The sequence below is a fragment of the Hypanus sabinus genome, unplaced genomic scaffold (assembly GCF_030144855.1).
Source record: "Hypanus sabinus isolate sHypSab1 unplaced genomic scaffold, sHypSab1.hap1 scaffold_888, whole genome shotgun sequence".
NCBI classification, from domain to species: Eukaryota; Metazoa; Chordata; class Chondrichthyes; order Myliobatiformes; family Dasyatidae; genus Hypanus; species Hypanus sabinus.
Genome location: NW_026781741.1, coordinates 148,641 through 167,927, shown reverse-complemented (window position 1 = coordinate 167,927; position 19,287 = coordinate 148,641). Strand labels below are relative to the sequence as shown.

At 54.0% G+C, this 19,287-nt stretch overlaps 1 protein-coding gene across 1 annotated transcript in view; it reads left to right on the top strand.

The window, feature by feature from the left end:
• Positions 1–19,287, top strand: part of pnpo (pyridoxamine 5'-phosphate oxidase) — a 46,425-nt gene that overhangs the window by 15,907 nt on the left and 11,231 nt on the right. The window contains exons 5-6 of the mRNA XM_059963029.1: positions 32–160; positions 8,210–8,280. Of these exons, the coding sequence (XP_059819012.1) occupies positions 32–160; positions 8,210–8,280 (200 nt within the window). The remainder of the gene's footprint in view (positions 1–31; positions 161–8,209; positions 8,281–19,287) is intronic.

Here is a 19,287-nt window from a genome sequence, read left to right as displayed (position 1 = left end):
TGCTGACCGAGGCTGTTCCTGTCACCCGCAGGTGCGCATCGAGGGGCGCGTGGCCAGGTTGCCGAGGGCGGAGTCCCAGGACTACTTCCACTCGCGGCCCAGGAGCAGCCAGATCGGGGCGCTGGTCAGCCGACAGAGCACCGTCATCCCCGACCGACAGGTGGGTGGTGTATTTGCGTGGGCTGCTTCTCACCTTCTGGTTGCATTTCAGCCCCACCCTGTTTATATATGGTCATCCAGTAAGGAGGGGGCATGGAGGGATGAGGATGTCCTAGTCAACTTGCTCCTGGGGCTGGCGAAATCCACCATCCGAGGGTTTTGGAAACAGGTGGCAGGAGGATTTCCCCGGGCAGACTGCCTGGCAATGTTTAGGGGGTATGTTCGTGCCCGGGTGAATATTGAAACAGAACACGCGCAGTCCACGGCGGCCTTGGGAGGAGTTTCGAGACCGTTGGGCTCCGCGGGGTGTAAATGCCATCGTGGATAGGGATGGCAGCATTCTGGTGTAATGCCTATTGTCTATTTGTAGTGAAGTAATTGTGTTTGCCACTGTTTTGTATATATTGTATAGCACTGATATTTGTAATAAAGGATTTTGTAAAAAAAAAGGACAGGTGGGTGGTGCAGGGAGTGAGTAAGTGGCCGATCATCCGTCCGCTGTCACACCTCCGCGGCAAAGAACCCTACCATGGTGTCTCCCCTACCGAATGCAGTGCCATAGTTCTATATCTGCGCCCACACAGTACTGTAAACGTGGCCCGCAGTTCAGCTACGTTGTCTGGGACGCACATCCCCGTGGGCGTACAGGAGTGCCCACAAAGAGCGAGGGTCCCTGGGTGTCAATGTCGCTGGGGAGGGGGGGTCTATCCTGGGGGCCCAGCGTATCGACGCAGCTGCGAGGCGGACGCGACGGCGGCTGTATTTCATCCGGAGTTCGGGGAGATCTGCCCCATCACCGGGGGCTCTGCCAGATTTCCTCAGGGAGCATCCTGAATGCTTTTTCTTTAATCACCATCCGGTACGGTGGGGCGCACTGCACGGGTGGGAAAAGGCTGCAGGAAGTTGTGAGCTCAGCCAGATCCATCACAGCGCCCCCCCCCCCCCCCCCAAGCATCCAGGACGCCTTCAAAAGATATAACAACATAAGAAATGGGAGCAGGAGTCGGCCATCCGGCCCATCGAGCCTGCCCCGCCATTCAATAAGATCATGGCTGATCTGTCCGTAAACTCAGCTCCATCTACCTGCCTTTTCCCCATAACCCTTAATTCCCCTGCTATGTAAAAACCTATCAAAGTGTTTCTTAAATATATTTGGTGAAGAAGCCTCAACTGTTTCCCCGGGCAGAGAATTCCACAGATTCACCACTCTCTGGGAAAAACAGTTCATCCTCATCTCCGTCCCAAGTCTTCTCCCCTGAATCTTGAGACAATGTCCCCTAGTTCTAGTCTCACCTACCAATGGAAACAACTTTCCTACTGTCTTAACTATCCCTTTCAAAATTTTGTATATTTCTCCAAAATCCCCTCTCATCCTTCTGAATTCCAGAGAGTAGTCCCAGGCGACTCAATATCTCCTTATAGGTTAACCCCTTCCTCCCTGGAATCAACCTGGTGAACCTCCTCTGCACCGCCTCCAAAGCCAGTATATCCTTCCTCAAGTATGGAGACCAGAACTGCACACAGTACTCCAGGTGCAGTCTCACCAGTACCCCGTATAGTTGCAGCATGACCTCCCTGCTCTTGAATTTAATCCCTCCGGCATTGAAGGCCCACATCCCATTTCCCTTCTTAATAACCTGTTGTACCTGCAAGCCGACTTCTTGTGATTCATGCACAAACACTCCCAAGTCCCTCTGCACAACAGCATGCTGCAATCCTTCACCATTTAAATAATAATCTGCTCTTCTATTATTCCTTCCAAAGTGGATGATCCCACATTTACCAACGTTGTATTCCATCTGCCAGAACTCGGTCCACTCACTTAACCTATCTATATCCCTCTGCAGACTCTCCACATCCTCTGTACAATTTGCTTTTCCACTCAGTCTAGTGTCATCAGCAAATTTTCCTCCGAAACACTCAGTCCCCTCTTCCAAATCATCAAAGTAAATGGTAAACAGCTGCGGGCCCAGCACCGACCCCTGCGACACCCCACTCACCACTGACTGCCAACCGGAGAAACACCCATTTATACCAACTCTCTGCCTCTATCGGTTAACCAATCACTATCCATGCCAATACACTTCCCCCAACTCCATGTATCTGTATCGTATTTATAAGTCTCTTGTGCGGCTCCTTATCGAACACCTTCTGGAAATCCAAGTAGACGACATCCACCTGTTCCCCTCTATCCACTACACTCATTATGTCCTCAAAGAACTCCAGTGCGTTTGTCAAACAGGACCTGCCCTTTCTGAATCCATGCTGCATCTGTCTAATGGGACCTCTCCTTTCTAAATGTTTCCCTATTTCGTCCTTAATGACAGCTCAAAGCATTTTCCTGACTACAGATGTTAAGCTAACTGGTCTAAGGTAGTGACTGAAAAAGGCAGCATCCATCATTAAGGACCCCTATCACCCAGGACATGCCCTCTTCTCATTGCTACCATCAGGGAGGAGGTACAGGAGCCTGAAGGCCCACACTAAACGATTCAGGAACAGCTTCTTCCCCTCTGCCATCAGGGAGGAGGTACAGGAGCCTGAAGACACACACTCAACGATTCAGGAACAGCTTCTTCCCCTCTGCCATCAGGGAGGAGGTACAGGAGCCTGAAGGCCCACACTCAACGATTCAGGAACAGCTTCTTCCCCTCTGCCATCAGGGAGGAGGTACAGGAGCCTGAAGACATTCAACAATTCAGGAACAGCTTCTTCCCCTCTGCCATCAGGGAGGAGGTACAGGAGCCTGAAGACACACACTCAACAATTCAAGAACAGCTTCTTCCCCTCTGCCATCAGGGAGGAGGTACAGGAGCCTGAAGACACACACTCAACGATTCAGGAACAGCTTCTTCCCCTCTGCCATCAGGGAGGAGGTACAGCAGCCTGAAGACACACACTCAACAATTCAGGAACAGCTTCTTCCCCTCTGCCATCAGGGAGGAGGTACAGGAGCCTGAAGACACACACTCAACGATTCAGGAACAGCTTCTTCCCCTCTGCCATCAGGGAGGAGGTACAGGAACCTGAAGACACACACTCAGCGATTCAGGAACAGCTCCTTCCCCTCTGCCATCAGGGAGGAGGTACAGGAGCCTGAAGACACACACTCAACGATTCAAGAACAGCTTCTTCCCCTCTGCCATCAGGGAGGAGGTACAGGAGCCTGAAGACACACACTCAGCGATTCAGGAACAGCTTCTTCCCCTCTGCCTTCAGGGAGGAGGTACAGGAGCCTGAAGACACACACTCAGCGATTCTGGAACAGCTTCTTCCCCTCTGCCATCAGGGAGGAGGTACAGGAGCCTGAAGACACACACTCAACGATTCAGGAACAGCTTCTTCCCCTCTGCCATCGGGGAGGAGATACAGGAGCCTGAAGACACACACTCAACGATTCAGGAACAGCTTCTTCCCCTCTGCCATCAGGGAGGAGGTACAGGAGCCTGAAGACACACACTCAACGATTCAAGAACAGCTTCTTCCCCTCTGCCATCAGGGAGGAGGTACAGGAGCCTGAAGACACACACTCAACGATTCAGGAACAGCTTCTTCCCCTCTGCCATCGGGGAGGAGATACAGGAGCCTGAAGACACACACTCAACGATTCAGGAACAGCTTCTTCCCCTCTGCCATCAGGGAGGAGGTACAGGAGCCTGAAGACACACACTCAACGATTCAGGAACAGCTTCTTCCCCTCTGCCATCAGGGAGGAGGTACAGGAGCCTGAAGACACACACTCAACGATTCAGGAACAGCTTCTTCCCCTCTGCCATCAGGGAGGAGGTACAGGAGCCTGAAGGCCCACACTCAACGATTCAGGAACAGCTTCTTCCCCTCTGCCATCAGGGAGGAGGTACAGGAGCCTGAAGACACACACTCAACGATTCAAGAACAGCTTCTTCCCCTCTGCCATCAGGGAGGAGGTACAGGAGCCTGAAGACACACACTGAGAGATTCAGGAACAGCTTCTTCCCCTCTGCCATCAGGGAGGAGGTACAGGAGCCTGAAGACACACACTCAACAATTCAGGAACAGCTTCTTCCCCTCTGCCATCAGGGAGGAGGTACAGGAGCCTGAAGACACACACTCAACGATTCAAGAACAGCTTCTTCCCCTCTGCCATCAGGGAGGAGGTACAGGAGCCTGAAGACACACACTCAGCGATTCAGGAACAGCTTCTTCCCCTCTGCCATCAGGGAGGAGGTACAGGAGCCTGAAGACACACACACAGCAATTCTGGAACAGCTTCTTCCCCTCTGCCATCAGGGAGGAGGTACAGGAGCCTGAAGACACACACTCAACGATTCAGGAACAGCTTCTTCCCCTCTGCCATCGGGGAGGAGGTACAGGAGCCTGAAGACACACACTCAACGATTCAGGAACAGCTTCTTCCCCTCTGCCATCAGGGAGGAGGTACAGGAGCCTGAAGACACACACTCAACGATTCAGGAACAGCTTCTTCCCCTCTGCCATCAGGGAGGAGGTACAGGAGCCTGAAGACACACACTCAACGATTCAGGAACAGCTTCTTCCCCTCTGCCATCAGGGAGGAGGTACAGGAGCCTGAAGGCCCACACTCAACGATTCAGGAACAGCTTCTTCCCCTCTGCCATCAGGGAGGAGGTACAGGAGCCTGAAGACACACACTCAACGATTCAGGAACAGCTTCTTCCCCTCTGCCATCGGGGAGGAGGTACAGGAGCCTGAAGACACACACTCAACGATTCAAGAACAGCTTCTTCCCCTCTGCCATCAGGGAGGAGGTACAGGAGCCTGAAGACACACACTCAACGATTCAAGAACAGCTTCTTCCCCTCTGCCATCAGGGAGGAGGTATAGGAGCCTGAAGACACACACTCAGCGATTCAGGAACAGCTTCTTCCCCTCTGCCATCAGGGAGGAGGTACAGGAGCCTGAAGACACACACTCAGCGATTCTGGAACAGCTTCTTCCCCTGTGCCATCAGGGAGGAGGTACAGGAGCCTGAAGACACACACTCAACGATTCAGGAACAGCTTCTTCCCCTCTGCCATCGGGGAGGAGATACAGGAGCCTGAAGACACACACTCAACGATTCAGGAACAGCTTCTTCCCCTCTGCCATCAGGGAGGAGGTACAGGAGCCTGAAGACACACACTCAACAATTCAGGAACAGCTTCTTCCCCTCTGCCATCAGGGAGGAGGTACAGGAGCCTGAAGACACACACTCAACGATTCAAGAACAGCTTCTTCCCCTCTGCCATCAGGGAGGAGGTACAGGAGCCTGAAGACACACACTCAGCGATTCAGGAACAGCTTCTTCCCCTCTGCCATCAGGGAGGAGGTACAGGAGCCTGAAGACACACACACAGCAATTCTGGAACAGCTTCTTCCCCTCTGCCATCAGGGAGGAGGTACAGGAGCCTGAAGACACACACTCAACGATTCAGGAACAGCTTCTTCCCCTCTGCCATCGGGGAGGAGGTACAGGAGCCTGAAGACACACACTCAACGATTCAGGAACAGCTTCTTCCCCTCTGCCATCAGGGAGGAGGTACAGGAGCCTGAAGACACACACTCAACGATTCAGGAACAGCTTCTTCCCCTCTGCCATCAGGGAGGAGGTACAGGAGCCTGAAGACACACACTCAACGATTCAGGAACAGCTTCTTCCCCTCTGCCATCAGGGAGGAGGTACAGGAGCCTGAAGGCCCACACTCAACGATTCAGGAACAGCTTCTTCCCCTCTGCCATCAGGGAGGAGGTACAGGAGCCTGAAGACACACACTCAACGATTCAGGAACAGCTTCTTCCCCTCTGCCATCGGGGAGGAGGTACAGGAGCCTGAAGACACACACTCAACGATTCAAGAACAGCTTCTTCCCCTCTGCCATCAGGGAGGAGGTACAGGAGCCTGAAGACACACACTCAACGATTCAAGAACAGCTTCTTCCCCTCTGCCATCAGGGAGGAGGTATAGGAGCCTGAAGACACACACTCAGCGATTCAGGAACAGCTTCTTCCCCTCTGCCATCAGGGAGGAGGTACAGGAGCCTGAAGACACACACTCAGCGATTCTGGAACAGCTTCTTCCCCTGTGCCATCAGGGAGGAGGTACAGGAGCCTGAAGACACACACTCAACGATTCAGGAACAGCTTCTTCCCCTCTGCCATCGGGGAGGAGATACAGGAGCCTGAAGACACACACTCAACGATTCAGGAACAGCTTCTTCCCCTCTGCCATCAGGGAGGAGGTACAGGAGCCTGAAGAAACACACTCAACGATTCAGGAACAGCTTCTTCCCCTCTGCCATCAGGGAGGAGGTACAGGAGCCTGAAGACACACACTCAACGATTCAGGAACAGCTTCTTCCCCTCTGGTCCATGCTGACCAAGATGCCCCATCCACACTAGAACAATTTTCCTCCAGTTTGGCCCATGCAGAGCATTCGAACTGGTTGTAGCTCAGTCTGGTGTGGGGAGGGGGCCACCGCGGAGGATCTTGGTGGGGGGATCAGCCGCAGAAAGCTGTAAACTCAGCCAGCTCCCTCTTGGGTGCCAGCCTTCGTGTGTAGTTTTTTCCGTTGATTCTATTGTATTTCTCAGTTCTGCCCGCAAGGAAATGAGTCTCGGGATTCTTTAAGCCGAACGAGGTTCTTCCAATCCCTTATCCGAGAACGGAGGTCCTGACATTGGAGAGGGTCTCGAGGAGGTTGGCGAGAGTGATCCCGGGAACGAAAGGGTTTAGCGTGTGAGGAGTGTTCTTGTTCCACCGTTTCGAGCGTTAAAGAGTCGCTCAGTTCCCAATGAATCTTTACCTCTTCACCTTGTGCGCTTTTCTTCCTTATACCCAGTCGCCCCATCCAGAGCACTGTGCAAAAGTCTCAGGCACAGATATCTATATCTGGGGTTGCCTAAGACTTTTACAGTGCTGGAGTAACTTTATGTATCGCACTGTACCGCTGCAGCAAAAAAAAACAAATTTCATGGCATATGTCAGTGATGATAAACCTGATTCTGATACGGGTCTCTGTAGTGGACTGAGAGTGGGGAGGGGGGGGCAGGGAGAGGGGAATCATGGTTGGGGAAAGGGGGAGGGAGGGGGAATCATGATTGGGAAAAGGGGGAGGGAGAGGGGATCATGATGGGGAAAAGGGGAGGGAGAGGGGGAATTGGTTGGGGCAAAGGGAAGGAGGGAAGGGAGAGGGGAATCATGGTTGGGAAAAGGGGGAAGGAGAGGGGATCATGATGGGGAAAAGGGGGAGGGAGAGGGGGAATCATGGTTGGGGAAAGGGGAAGGGAGAGGGAATCATGGTTGGGAAAAGGGGGAGGGAGAGGGGAATCATGGTTGGGAAAAGGGGGAGGGAGAGGGGAATCGTGGTTGGGAAAAGGGGGAGGGAGAGGGGAATCATGGTTGGGAAAAGGGGGAGGGAGAGGGGAATCATGGTTGGGAAAAGGGGGAGGGAGAGGGGAATCATGGTTGGGAAAAGGGGGAGGGAGTGGGGATCATGATGGGGAAAAGGGGGAGGGAGAGGGGAATCATGGTTGGGAAAAGGGGGAGGGAGAGGGGAGTCATGGTTGGGGAAAGGGGAAGGGAGGGAGCGGGAAGCGCCAGAGAGACATTCCGTAATGATCAACAAACAGGTTGTTTGGAATCGGATGACCTTGCCTGGTGTCTCAGGGTTGGGGGTGTGTCTGCCCTCCGCCAACCCCTGAAACTCCTTCTCTGTCCCCTGAAACTCCTTCTCTGCCCCCTGTCCCACACCCCTCCCATGGCTCTCCACCCTCCCCATTCCCAACATCCTTTGCTCCCGTCAGATTTACAAACTTGCTGTTTGCTCCACGTTGACAAATACAGAACTGGTATTGTGCAAAAGAGATAGAGAGGGAGAGGGAGAGAGGGAGGGAGGGAGAGAGAGAGAGAGATATCTGTGTGAATGCACGTCTGGGACTTTTGCACAGTACTGTATAACCCTTATAATTTCATGGACATCTATAAGATCGCCTCCCACATTCCAAGGAATAAGGTCCCGTCTTATCCAGCCTCTGGTTCCTGTTCTTCTTGCAGTTTTTGAGGACAAAGAATTCAGAACTGGAGGAACTCTACAAAGCGCAGGAGGTGCCAATGCCTGACTACTGGTGAGTGATGGCCAGGGGAGGGTTGGGGGGAGTGGGGGAGTCGAGCGCAGGACAGGTAGCGCCGAGAGGTCTCGAAGCGAAATCCGGAAGCTGCCGGCGAGCCCGTCAGTTGTCAACCCAACTGGCTCACTCCCATGGCGCGCAGGACACGCGGGGCGCCCCCGTGGCGTAGCGGCAAAAGCTGTTCCGCCCCAGCTGAGGGCGCCGGGGTTCGGGGGTCGGCTCCCACCTCCTCTGTCAGGGAGTCTGTGCACGTTCTCCCTCACCCCCGCCCCGTGACCGTGTGGGTTTCCTCCCACACCCTCAAAAGACCTACCATTTGGTAGGTTAATTGCTCAGAGTGGATTGTCCTGCGGTTATGCGGGGGTTAAATCGGTGAGCAGCTCAGCTCGAAGGACCGGAAGCCCTTAACCTGCAAAATAAATAGAACCTCGATCGGTTCACCATGGTACTGGCCCTTCGGCCCATGATGCTATGCTAAACCCATAACCTGCTCTCAGGTCAATCTAACCCTCCCCTCCCATTGGGCCCTCTGCCTACCTATCATCCATGTGACTATCGGAGTGCTTCGGAAATATCCCGAATGTATTAGCTTCCACCTCCACCCCCGGCAGGATGTCCTACACAACCAACGCTCAGTGTAAAAAATACGATTTCTGACGTTCCATCTGGCCCACCCATCCCCCAATCAGTTTAAAATTATGCCCCCTGGTATTTGCCATTTCCATCTAGGGAGGAAAGTTTCTGGCTGTCCTCTCGATCTGTGCCTCATCTTATTCACCTCTGTCAAGTCACCTCTCATCCTCCTTCGCTCCAAAGAGATAATGTGCTCATCTCATTAAATGTGCTCTCCAATCCAGGCAGCATCCTGGGGAATCTCCTCTGCACCCTCTCCAATCCAGGCAGCATCCTGGTCAATCTCCTCTGCCCGCTCTCTAATCCAGGCAGCATCCTGGGGAATCTCCTCTGCACCCTCTCCAATCCAGGCAGCATCCTGGTCAATCTACTCTGCCCGCTCTCTAATCCAGGCAGCATCCTGGTCAATCTCCTCTGCCCGCTCTCTAATCCAGGCAGCATCCTGGGGAATCTCCTCTGCACCCTCTCTAATCTAGGCAGCATCCTGGGGAATCTCCTCTGCACCCTCTCTAATCCAGGCAGCATCCTGGTGAATCTACTCTGCACCCTCTCTAATCCAGGCAGCATCCTGGTGAATCTCCTCTGCACCCTCTCTAATCCAGGCAGCATCCTGGTGAATCTCCTCTGCACCCTCTCTAATCCAGGCAGCACCCTATTGAATCACCTCTGCACCCTCTCTAATCCAGGCAGCATCCTGTTGAATCTCCCTCTGCACCCTCTCTAATCCAGGCAGCATCCTGGTGAATCTCCCTTTGCACCCACTCTAATCCAGGTAGCATCCTGGTGAATCTCCCTCTGCACCCTCTCTAATCCAGGCAGCATCCTGGGGAATCTCCTCTGCACCCTCTCTAATCCAGGCAGCATCCTGGGGAATCTCCTCTGCACCCTCCCTAATCCAGGCAGCATCCTGGGGAATCTCCTCTGCACCCTCCCTAATCCAGGCAGCATCCTGGTGAATCTCCTCTGCACCCTCCCTAATCCAGGCAGCATCCTATTGAATCTCCTCTGCACCCTCTCTAATCCAGGCAGCATCCTGGTGAATCTCCTCTGCACCCTCTCTAATCCAGCCAGCATCCTGGTGAATCTACTCTTTACCCTCTCTGATCCAGGCAGCATCCTATTGAATCTCCTCTGCACCCTCTCTAATCCAGGCAGCATCCTATTGAATCTGCTCTGCACCCTCTCTAATCCAGGCAGCATCCTGGTAAATCAACTCTGCACCCTCTCTAATCCAGGCAGCATCCTGGTGAATCTCCTCTGCACCCTCTATAAATCCAGGCAGCATCCTGGTGAATCTCCTCCGCACCCTCTCTAATCCAGGCAGCATCCTGGTGAATCTACTCTGCACCCTCTCTAATCCAGGCAGCGTCCTGTTGAATCTACTCTGCACCCTCTCTAATCCAGGCAGCATCCTGGTGAATCTCCTCTGCACCCTCTCTAATCCAGGCAGCATCCTGGTGAATCTCCTCTGCACCCTCTCTAATCTGGGCAGCATCCTGGTGAACCTCCTCCGCACCCTCTCTAATCCAGGCAGCATCCTGGTGAATCTCCTCTGCCCCCTCTCCAATCCAGGCAGCATCCTGGTGAATCTCCTCCGCACCCTCTCTAATCCAGGCAGCATCCTGGTGAATCTCCTCTGCACCCTCTCTAATCCAGGGAGCATCCTGGTGAATCTCCTCTGCACCCTCTCTAATCCAGGCAGCATCCTGGTGAATCTCCTCTGCACCCTCTCTAATTCAGGCAGCACCCTATTGAATCACCTCTGCACCCTCTCTAATCCAGGCAGCATCCTGTTGAATCTCCCTCTGCACCCTCTCTAATCCAGGCAGCATCCTGGTGAATCTCCCTTTGCACCCACTCTAATCCAGGTAGCATCCTGGTGAATCTCCCTCTGCACCCTCTCTAATCCAGGCAGCATCCTGGGGAATCTCCTCTGCACCCTCTCTAATCCAGGCAGCATCCTGGGGAATCTCCTCTGCACCCTCCCTAATCCAGGCAGCATCCTGGGGAATCTCCTCTGCACCCTCCCTAATCCAGGCAGCATCCTGGTGAATCTCCTCTGCACCCTCTCTCATCCAGGCAGCATCCTGGTGAATCTCCTCTGCACCCTCTCTAATCCAGCCAGCATCCTGGTGAATCTCCTCTTTACCCTCTCTGATCCAGGCAGCATCCTATTGAATCTCCTCTGCACCCTCTCTAATCCAGGCAGCATCCTATTGAATCTGCTCTGTACCCTCTCTAATCCAGGCAGCATCCTGGTAAATCAACTCTGCACCCTCTCTTATCCAGGCAGCATCCTGGGGAATCTCCTCTGCACCCTCTCTAATCTAGGCAGCATCCTGGGGAATCTCCTCTGAACCCTCTCTAATCCAGGCAGCACCCTGGTGAATCTCCTCTGCACCCTCTCTAATCCAGGCAGCATCCTATTGAATCTCCTCTGCACCCTCTCTAATCCAGGCAGCATCCTATTGAATCTTCTCTGCACCCTCTCTAATCCAGGCAGCATCCTATTGAATCTCCTCTGCACCCTCTCTAATCCAGGCAGCATCCTGGTAAATCTCCTCTGCCCCCTCTCTAATCCAGGCAGCATCCTGGGGAATCTCCTCTGCACCCTCTCTAATCTAGGCAGCATCCTGGGGAATCTCCTCTGCACCCTCTCTAATCCAGGCAGCATCCCGGTGAATCTCCTCTGCACCCTCTCTAATCCAGGCAGCATCCTGCTGAATCTCCCTCTGCACCCTCTCTAATCCAGGCTGCATCCTGGTGAATCTCCCTCTGCACCCTCTCTAATCCAGGCAGCATTCTGGTGAATCTCCTCTGCACCCTCTATAAATCCAGGCAGCATCCTGGTGAATCTCCTCCGCACCCTCTCTAATCCAGGCAGCATCCTGGTGAATCTACTCTGCACCCTCTCTAATCCAGGCAGCGTCCTGTTGAATCTACTCTGCACCCTCTCTAATCCAGGCAGCATCCTGGTGAATCTCCTCTGCACCCTCTCTAATCCAGGCAGCATCCTGGTGAATCTCCTCTGCACCCTCTCTAATCCGGGCATTATCCTGGTGAACCTCCTCCGCACCCTCTCTAATCCAGGCAGCATCCTGGTGAATCTCCTCTGCCCCCTCTCCAATCCAGGCAGCATCCTGGTGAATCTCCTCCGCACCCTCTCTAATCCAGGCAGCATCCTGGTGAATCTCCTCTGCCCCCTCTCCAATCCAGGCAGCATCCTGGTGAATCTCCTCTGCACCCTCTCTAATCCAGGCAGCATCCTGGTGAATATCCTCTGCACCCTCTCTAATCCAGACAGCATCCTGGTGAATATCCTCTGCAGCCTCTCTAATCCAGACAGCATCCTGGTGAATATCCTCTGCACCCTCTCTAATCCAGGCAGCGTCCTGGTGAATCTACTCTGCACCCTCTCTAATCCGGGCAGCGTCCTGGTGAATCTCCTCCGCACACTCTCTAATCCAGGCAGCATCCTGGTGAATCTCCTCTTCACCCTCTCTAATCCAGGCAGCATCCTGGTGAATCCTCTGCCCCCTCTCCAATCCAGGCAGCGTCCTGGTGAATCTCCTCCGTACCCTCTCTAATCCATGCAGCATCCTGGTGAATCTCCTCTGCCCCCTCTCCAATCCAGGCAGCGTCCTGGTGAATCTCCTCTGCCCCCTCTCTAATCCAGGCAGCATCCTGGTGAATCTCCTCTTCTCCCTCTCTAATCCAGGCAGCATCCAGGTGAATCTCCTCTGCACCCTCTCTAATCCAGGCAGCATTCTGGTGAATCTCCTCTGCCCCCTCTCCAATCCAGGCAGCATCCTGGTGAATCTCCTCCGCACCATCTCTAATCCAGGCAGCATCCTGGTGAATCTCCTCTGCACCCTCTATAAATCCAGGCAGCATCCTGGTGAATCTCCTCCGCACCCTCTCTAATCCAGGCAGCATCCTGGTGAATCTACTCTGCACCCTCTCTAATCCAGGCAGTGTCCTGTTGAATCTACTCTGCACCCTCTCTAATCCAGGCAGCATCCTGGTGAATCTCCTCTGCACCCTCTCTAATCCAGGCAGCATCCTGGTGAATCTCCTCTTCACCCTCTCTAATCCAGGCAGCATCCTGGTGAATCTCCTCTGCACCCTCTCTAATCCAGGCAGCATCCTGGTGAATCTCCTCTGCCCCCTCTCCAATCCAGGCAGCATCCTGGTGAATCTCCTCCGCACCCTCTCTAATCCAGGCAGCATCCTGGTGAATCTCCTCTGCACCCTCTGTAAATCCAGGCAGCATCCTGGTGAATCTCCTCCGCACCCTCTCTAATCCAGGCAGCATCCTGGTGAATCTACTCTGCACCCTCTCTAATCCAGGCAGCGTCCTGTTGAATCTACTCTGCACCCTCTCTAATCCAGGCAGCATCCTGGTGAATCTCCTCTGCACCCTCTCTAATCCAGGCAGCATCCTGGTGAATCTCCTCTGCACCCTCTCTAATCCGGGCAGCATCCTGGTGAACCTCCTCCGCACCCTCTCTAATCCAGGCAGCATCCTGGTGAATCTCCTCTGCCCCCTCTCCAATCCAGGCAGCATCCTGGTGAATCTCCTCCGCACCCTCTCTAATCCAGGCAGCATCCTGGTGAATATCCTCTGCACCCTCTCTAATCCAGGCAGCATCCTGGTGAATCCTCTGCCCCCTCTCCAATCCAGGCAGCGTCCTGGTGAATCTCCTCCGTACCCTCTCTAATCCATGCAGCATCCTGGTGAATCTCCTCTGCCCCCTCTCCAATCCAGGCAGCGTCCTGGTGAATCTCCTCTGCCCCCTCTCTAATCCAGGCAGCATCCTGGTGAATCTCCTCTTCACCCTCTCTAATCCAGGCAGCATCCTGGTGAATCTCCTCTGCACCCTCTCTAATCCAGGCAGCATCCTGGTGAATCTCCTCTGCCCCCTCTCCAATCCAGGCAGCGTCCTGGTGAATCTCCTCTTCACCCTCTCTAATCCAGGCAGCATCCTGGTGAATCTCCTCCGCACACTCTCTAATCCAGGCAGCATCCTGGTGAATCTACTCTTCACCCTCTCTAATCCAGGCAGCATCCTGGTGAATCTCCTCCGCACCCTCTCTAATCCAGGCAGCATCCTGGTGAATCTCCTCTGCCCCCTCTCCAATCCAGGCAGCATCCTGGTGAATCTCCTCTGCCCCCTCTCTAATCCAGGCAGCATCCTGCTGAATCTCCTCTGCACCCTCTCTAATCCAGACAGCATCCTGGTGAATCTCATCTGCACCCTCTCTAATCCAGGCAGCATCCTGGTGAATCTCCTCTGCACCCTCTCTAATCCAGGCAGCATCCTGGTGAATCTCCTCTGCACCCTCTCTAATCCAGGCAGCATCCTGGTGAATCTCCTCTGCACCCTCTCTCATCCAGGCAGCATCCTGGTGAATCTCCTCTGCACCCTCTCTGATCCAGGCAGCATCCTATTGAATCTCCTCTGCACCCTCTGTAATCCAGGCAGCATCCTGGTGAATCTCCTCTGCACCCTCTCTAATCCAGGCAGCATCCTGGTGAATCTACTCTTTACCCTCTCTGATCCAGGCAGCATCCTATTGAATCTCCTCTGCACCCTCTCTAATCCAGGCAGCATCCTATTGAATCTGCTCTGCACCCTCTCTAATCCAGGCAGCATCCTGGTAAATCAACTCTGCACCCTCTCTTATCCAGGCAGCATCCTGGGGAATCTCCTCTGCACCCTCTCTAATCTAGGCAGCATCCTAGGGAATCTCCTCTGAACCATCTCTAATCCAGGCAGCATCCTGGTGAATCTCCTCTGCACCCTCTCTAATCCAGGCAGCATCCTACTGAATCTCCTCTGCACCCTCTCTAATCCAGGCAGCATCCTATTGAATCTCCTCTGCACACTCTCTAATCCAGGCAGCATCCTGGTAAATCTCCTCTGCCCCCTCTCTAATCTAGGCAGCATCCTGGGGAATCTCCTCTGCACCCTCTCTAATCCAGGCAGCATCCTGGTGAATCTCCTCTGCACCCTCTCTAATCCAGGCAGCATCCTGCTGAATCTCCCTCTGCACCCTCTCTAATCCAGGCAGCATCCTGGTGAACCTCCTCCGCACCCTCTCTAATCCAGGCAGCATCCTGGTGAATCTCCTCTGCCCCCTCTCCAATCCAGGCAGCATCCTGGTGAATCTCCTCCGCACCCTCTCTAATCCAGGCAGCATCCTGGTGAATCTCCTCTGCACCCTCTCTAATCCAGGCAGCATCCTGGTGAATCTCCTCTGCACCCTCTCTAATTCAGGCAGCACCCTATTGAATCACCTCTGCACCCTCTCTAATCCAGGCAGCATCCTGTTGAATCTCCCTCTGCACCCTCTCTAATCCAGGCAGCATCCTGGTGAATCTCCCTTTGCACCCACTCTAATCCAGGTAGCATCCTGGTGAATCTCCCTCTGCACCCTCTCTAATCCAGGCAGCATCCTGGGGAATCTCCTCTGCACCCTCTCTAATCCAGGCAGCATCCTGGGGAATCTCCTCTGCACCCTCCCTAATCCAGGCAGCATCCTGGGGAATCTCCTCTGCACCCTCCCTAATCCAGGCAGCATCCTGGTGAATCTCCTCTGCACCCTCTCTCATCCAGGCAGCATCCTGGTGAATCTCATCTGCACCCTCTCTAATCCAGGCAGCATCCTGGTGAATCTCCTCTGCACCCTCTCTAATCCAGGCAGCATCCTGGTGAATCTCCTCTGCACCCTCTCTAATCCAGGCAGCATCCTGGTGAATCTCCTCTGCACCCTCTCTCATCCAGGCAGCATCCTGGTGAATCTCCTCTGCACCCTCTCTGATCCAGGCAGCATCCTATTGAATCTCCTCTGCACCCTCTGTAATCCAGGCAGCATCCTGGTGAATCTCCTCTGCACCCTCTCTAATCCAGGCAGCATCCTGGTGAATCTCCTCTTTACCCTCTCTGATCCAGGCAGCATCCTATTGAATCTCCTCTGCACCCTCTCTAATCCAGGCAGCATCCTATTGAATCTGCTCTGCACCCTCTCTAATCCAGGCAGCATCCTGGTAAATCAACTCTGCACCCTCTCTTATCCAGGCAGCATCCTGGGGAATCTCCTCTGCACCCTCTCTAATCTAGGCAGCATCCTAGGGAATCTCCTCTGAACCATCTCTAATCCAGGCAGCATCCTGGTGAATCTCCTCTGCACCCTCTCTAATCCAGGCAGCATCCTATTGAATCTCCTCTGCACCCTCTCTAATCCAGGCAGCATCCTATTGAATCTCCTCTGCACCCTCTCTAATCCAGGCAGCATCCTGGTAAATCTCCTCTGCCCCCTCTCTAATCTAGGCAGCATCCTGGGGAATCTCCTCTGCACCCTCTCTAATCCAGGCAGCATCCTGGTGAATCTCCTCTGCACCCTCTCTGATCCAGGCAGCATCCTATTGAATCTCCTCTGCACCCTCTGTAATCCAGGCAGCATCCTGGTGAATCTCCTCTGCACCCTCTCTAATCCAGGCAGCATCCTGGTGAATCTACTCTTTACCCTCTCTGATCCAGGCAGCATCCTATTGAATCTCCTCTGCACCCTCTCTAATCCAGGCAGCATCCTATTGAATCTGCTCTGCACCCTCTCTAATCCAGGCAGCATCCTGGTAAATCAACTCTGCACCCTCTCTTATCCAGGCAGCATCCTGGGGAATCTCCTCTGCACCCTCTCTAATCCAGGCAGCATCCTATTGAATCTCCTCTGCACCCTCTCTAATCCAGGCAGCATCCTATTGAATCTCCTCTGCACCCTCTCTAATCCAGGCAGCATCCTGGTAAATCTCCTCTGCCCCCTCTCTAATCTAGGCAGCATCCTGGGGAATCTCCTCTGCACCCTCTCTAATCCAGGCAGCATCCTGGTGAATCTCCTCTGCACCCTCTCTAATCCAGGCAGCATCCTGCTGAATCTCCCTCTGCACCCTCTCTAATCCAGGCAGCATCCTGGTGAACCTCCTCCGCACCCTCTCTAATCCAGGCAGCATCCTGGTGAATCTCCTCTGCCCCCTCTCCAATCCAGGCAGCATCCTGGTGAATCTCCTCTGCACCCTCTCTAATCCAGGCAGCATCCTGGTGAATCTCCTCTGCACCCTCTCTAATTCAGGCAGCACCCTATTGAATCACCTCTGCACCCTCTCTAATCCAGGCAGCATCCTGTTGAATCTCCCTCTGCACCCTCTCTAATCCAGGCAGCATCCTGGTGAATCTCCCTTTGCACCCTCTCTAATCCAGGTAGCATCCTGGTGAATCTCCCTCTGCACCCTCTCTAATCCAGGCAGCATCCTGGGGAATCTCCTCTGCACCCTCTCTAATCCAGGCAGCATCCTGGGGAATCTCCTCTGCACCCTCCCTAATCCAGGCAGCATCCTGGGGAATCTCCTCTGCACCCTCCCTAATCCAGGCAGCATCCTGGTGAATCTCCTCTGCACCCTCTCTCATCCAGGCAGCATTCTGGTGAATCTCCTCTGCACCCTCTCTAATCCAGCCAGCATCCTGGTGAATCTCCTCTTTACCCTCTCTGATCCAGGCAGCATCCTATTGAATCTCCTCTGCACCCTCTCTAATCCAGGCAGCATCCTATTGAATCTGCTCTGCACCCTCTCTAATCCAGGCAGCATCCTGGTAAATCAACTCTGCACCCTCTCTTATCCAGGCAGCATCCTGGGGAATCTCCTCTGCACCCTCTCTAATCTAGGCAGCATCCTGGGGAATCTCCTCTGAACCCTCTCTAATCCAGGCAGCATCCTGGTGAATCTCCTCTGCACCCTCTCTAATCCAGGCAGCATCCTATTGAATCTGCTCTGCACCCTCTCTAATCCAGGCAGCATCCTATTGAATCTTCTCTGCACCCTCTCTAATCCAGGCAGCATCCTATTGAATCTCCTCTGCACCCTCTCTAATCCAGGCAGCATCCTGGTAAATCTCCTCTGCCCCCTCTCTAATCCAGGCAGCATCCTGGGGAATCTCCTCTGCACCCTCTCTAATCTAGGCAGCATCCTGGGGAATCTCCTCTGCACCCTCTCTAATCCAGGCAGCATCCCGGTGAATCTCCTCTGCACCCTCTCTAATCCAGGCAGCATCCGGCTGAATCTCCCTCTGCACCCTCTCTAATCCAGGCTGCATCCTGGTGAATCTCCCTCTGCACCCTCTCTAATCCAGGCAGCATTCTGGTGAATCTCCTCTGCACCCTCTATAAATCCAGGCAGCATCCTGGTGAATCTCCTCCGCACCCTCTCTAATCCAGGCAGCATCCTGGTGAATCTACTCTGCACCCTCTCTAATCCAGGCAGCGTCCTGTTGAATCTACTCTGCACCCACTCTAATCCAGGCAGCATCCTGGTGAATCTCCTCTGCACCCTCTCTAATCCAGGCAGCATCCTGGTGAATCTCCTCTGCACCCTCTCTAATCCGGGCAGCATCCTGGTGAACCTCCTCCGCACCCTCTCTAATCCAGGCAGCATCCTGGTGAATCTCCTCTGCCCCCTCTCCAATCCAGGCAGCATCCTGGTGAATCTCCTCCGCACCCTCTCTAATCCAGGCAGCATCCTGGTGAATCTCCTCTGCCCCCTCTCCAATCCAGGCAGCATCCTGGTGAATCTCCTCTGCACCCTCTCTAATCCAGGCAGCATCCTGGTGAATATCCTCTGCACCCTCTCTAATCCAGACAGCATCCTGGTGAATATCCTCTGCAGCCTCTCTAATCCAGACAGCATCCTGGTGAATATCCTCTGCACCCTCTCTAATCCAGGCAGCGTCCTGGTGAATCTACTCTGCACCCTCTCTAATCCGGGCAGCGTCCTGGTGAATCTCCTCTTCACCCTCTCTAATCCAGGCAGCATCCTGGTGAATCCTCTGCCCCCTCTCCAATCCAGGCAGCGTCCTGGTGAATCTCCTCCGTACCCTCTCTAATCCATGCAGCATCCTGGTGAATCTCCTCTGCCCCCTCTCCAATCCAGGCAGCGTCCTGGTGAATCTCCTCTGCCCCCTCTCTAATCCAGGCAGCATCCTGGTGAATCTCCTCTTCTCCCTCTCTAATCCAGGCAGCATCCTGGTGAATCTCCTCTGCACCCTCTCTAATCCAGGCAGCATCCTGGTGAATCTCCTCTGCCCCCTCTCCAATCCAGGCAGCATCCTGGTGAATCTCCTCCGCACCCTCTCTAATCCAGGCAGCATCCTGGTGAATCTCCTCTGCACCCTCTATAAATCCAGGCAGCATCCTGGTGAATCTCCTCCGCACCCTCTCTAATCCAGGCAGCATCCTGGTGAATCTACTCTGCACCCTCTCTAATCCAGGCAGTGTCCTGTTGAATCTACTCTGCACCCTCTCTAATCCAGGCAGCAT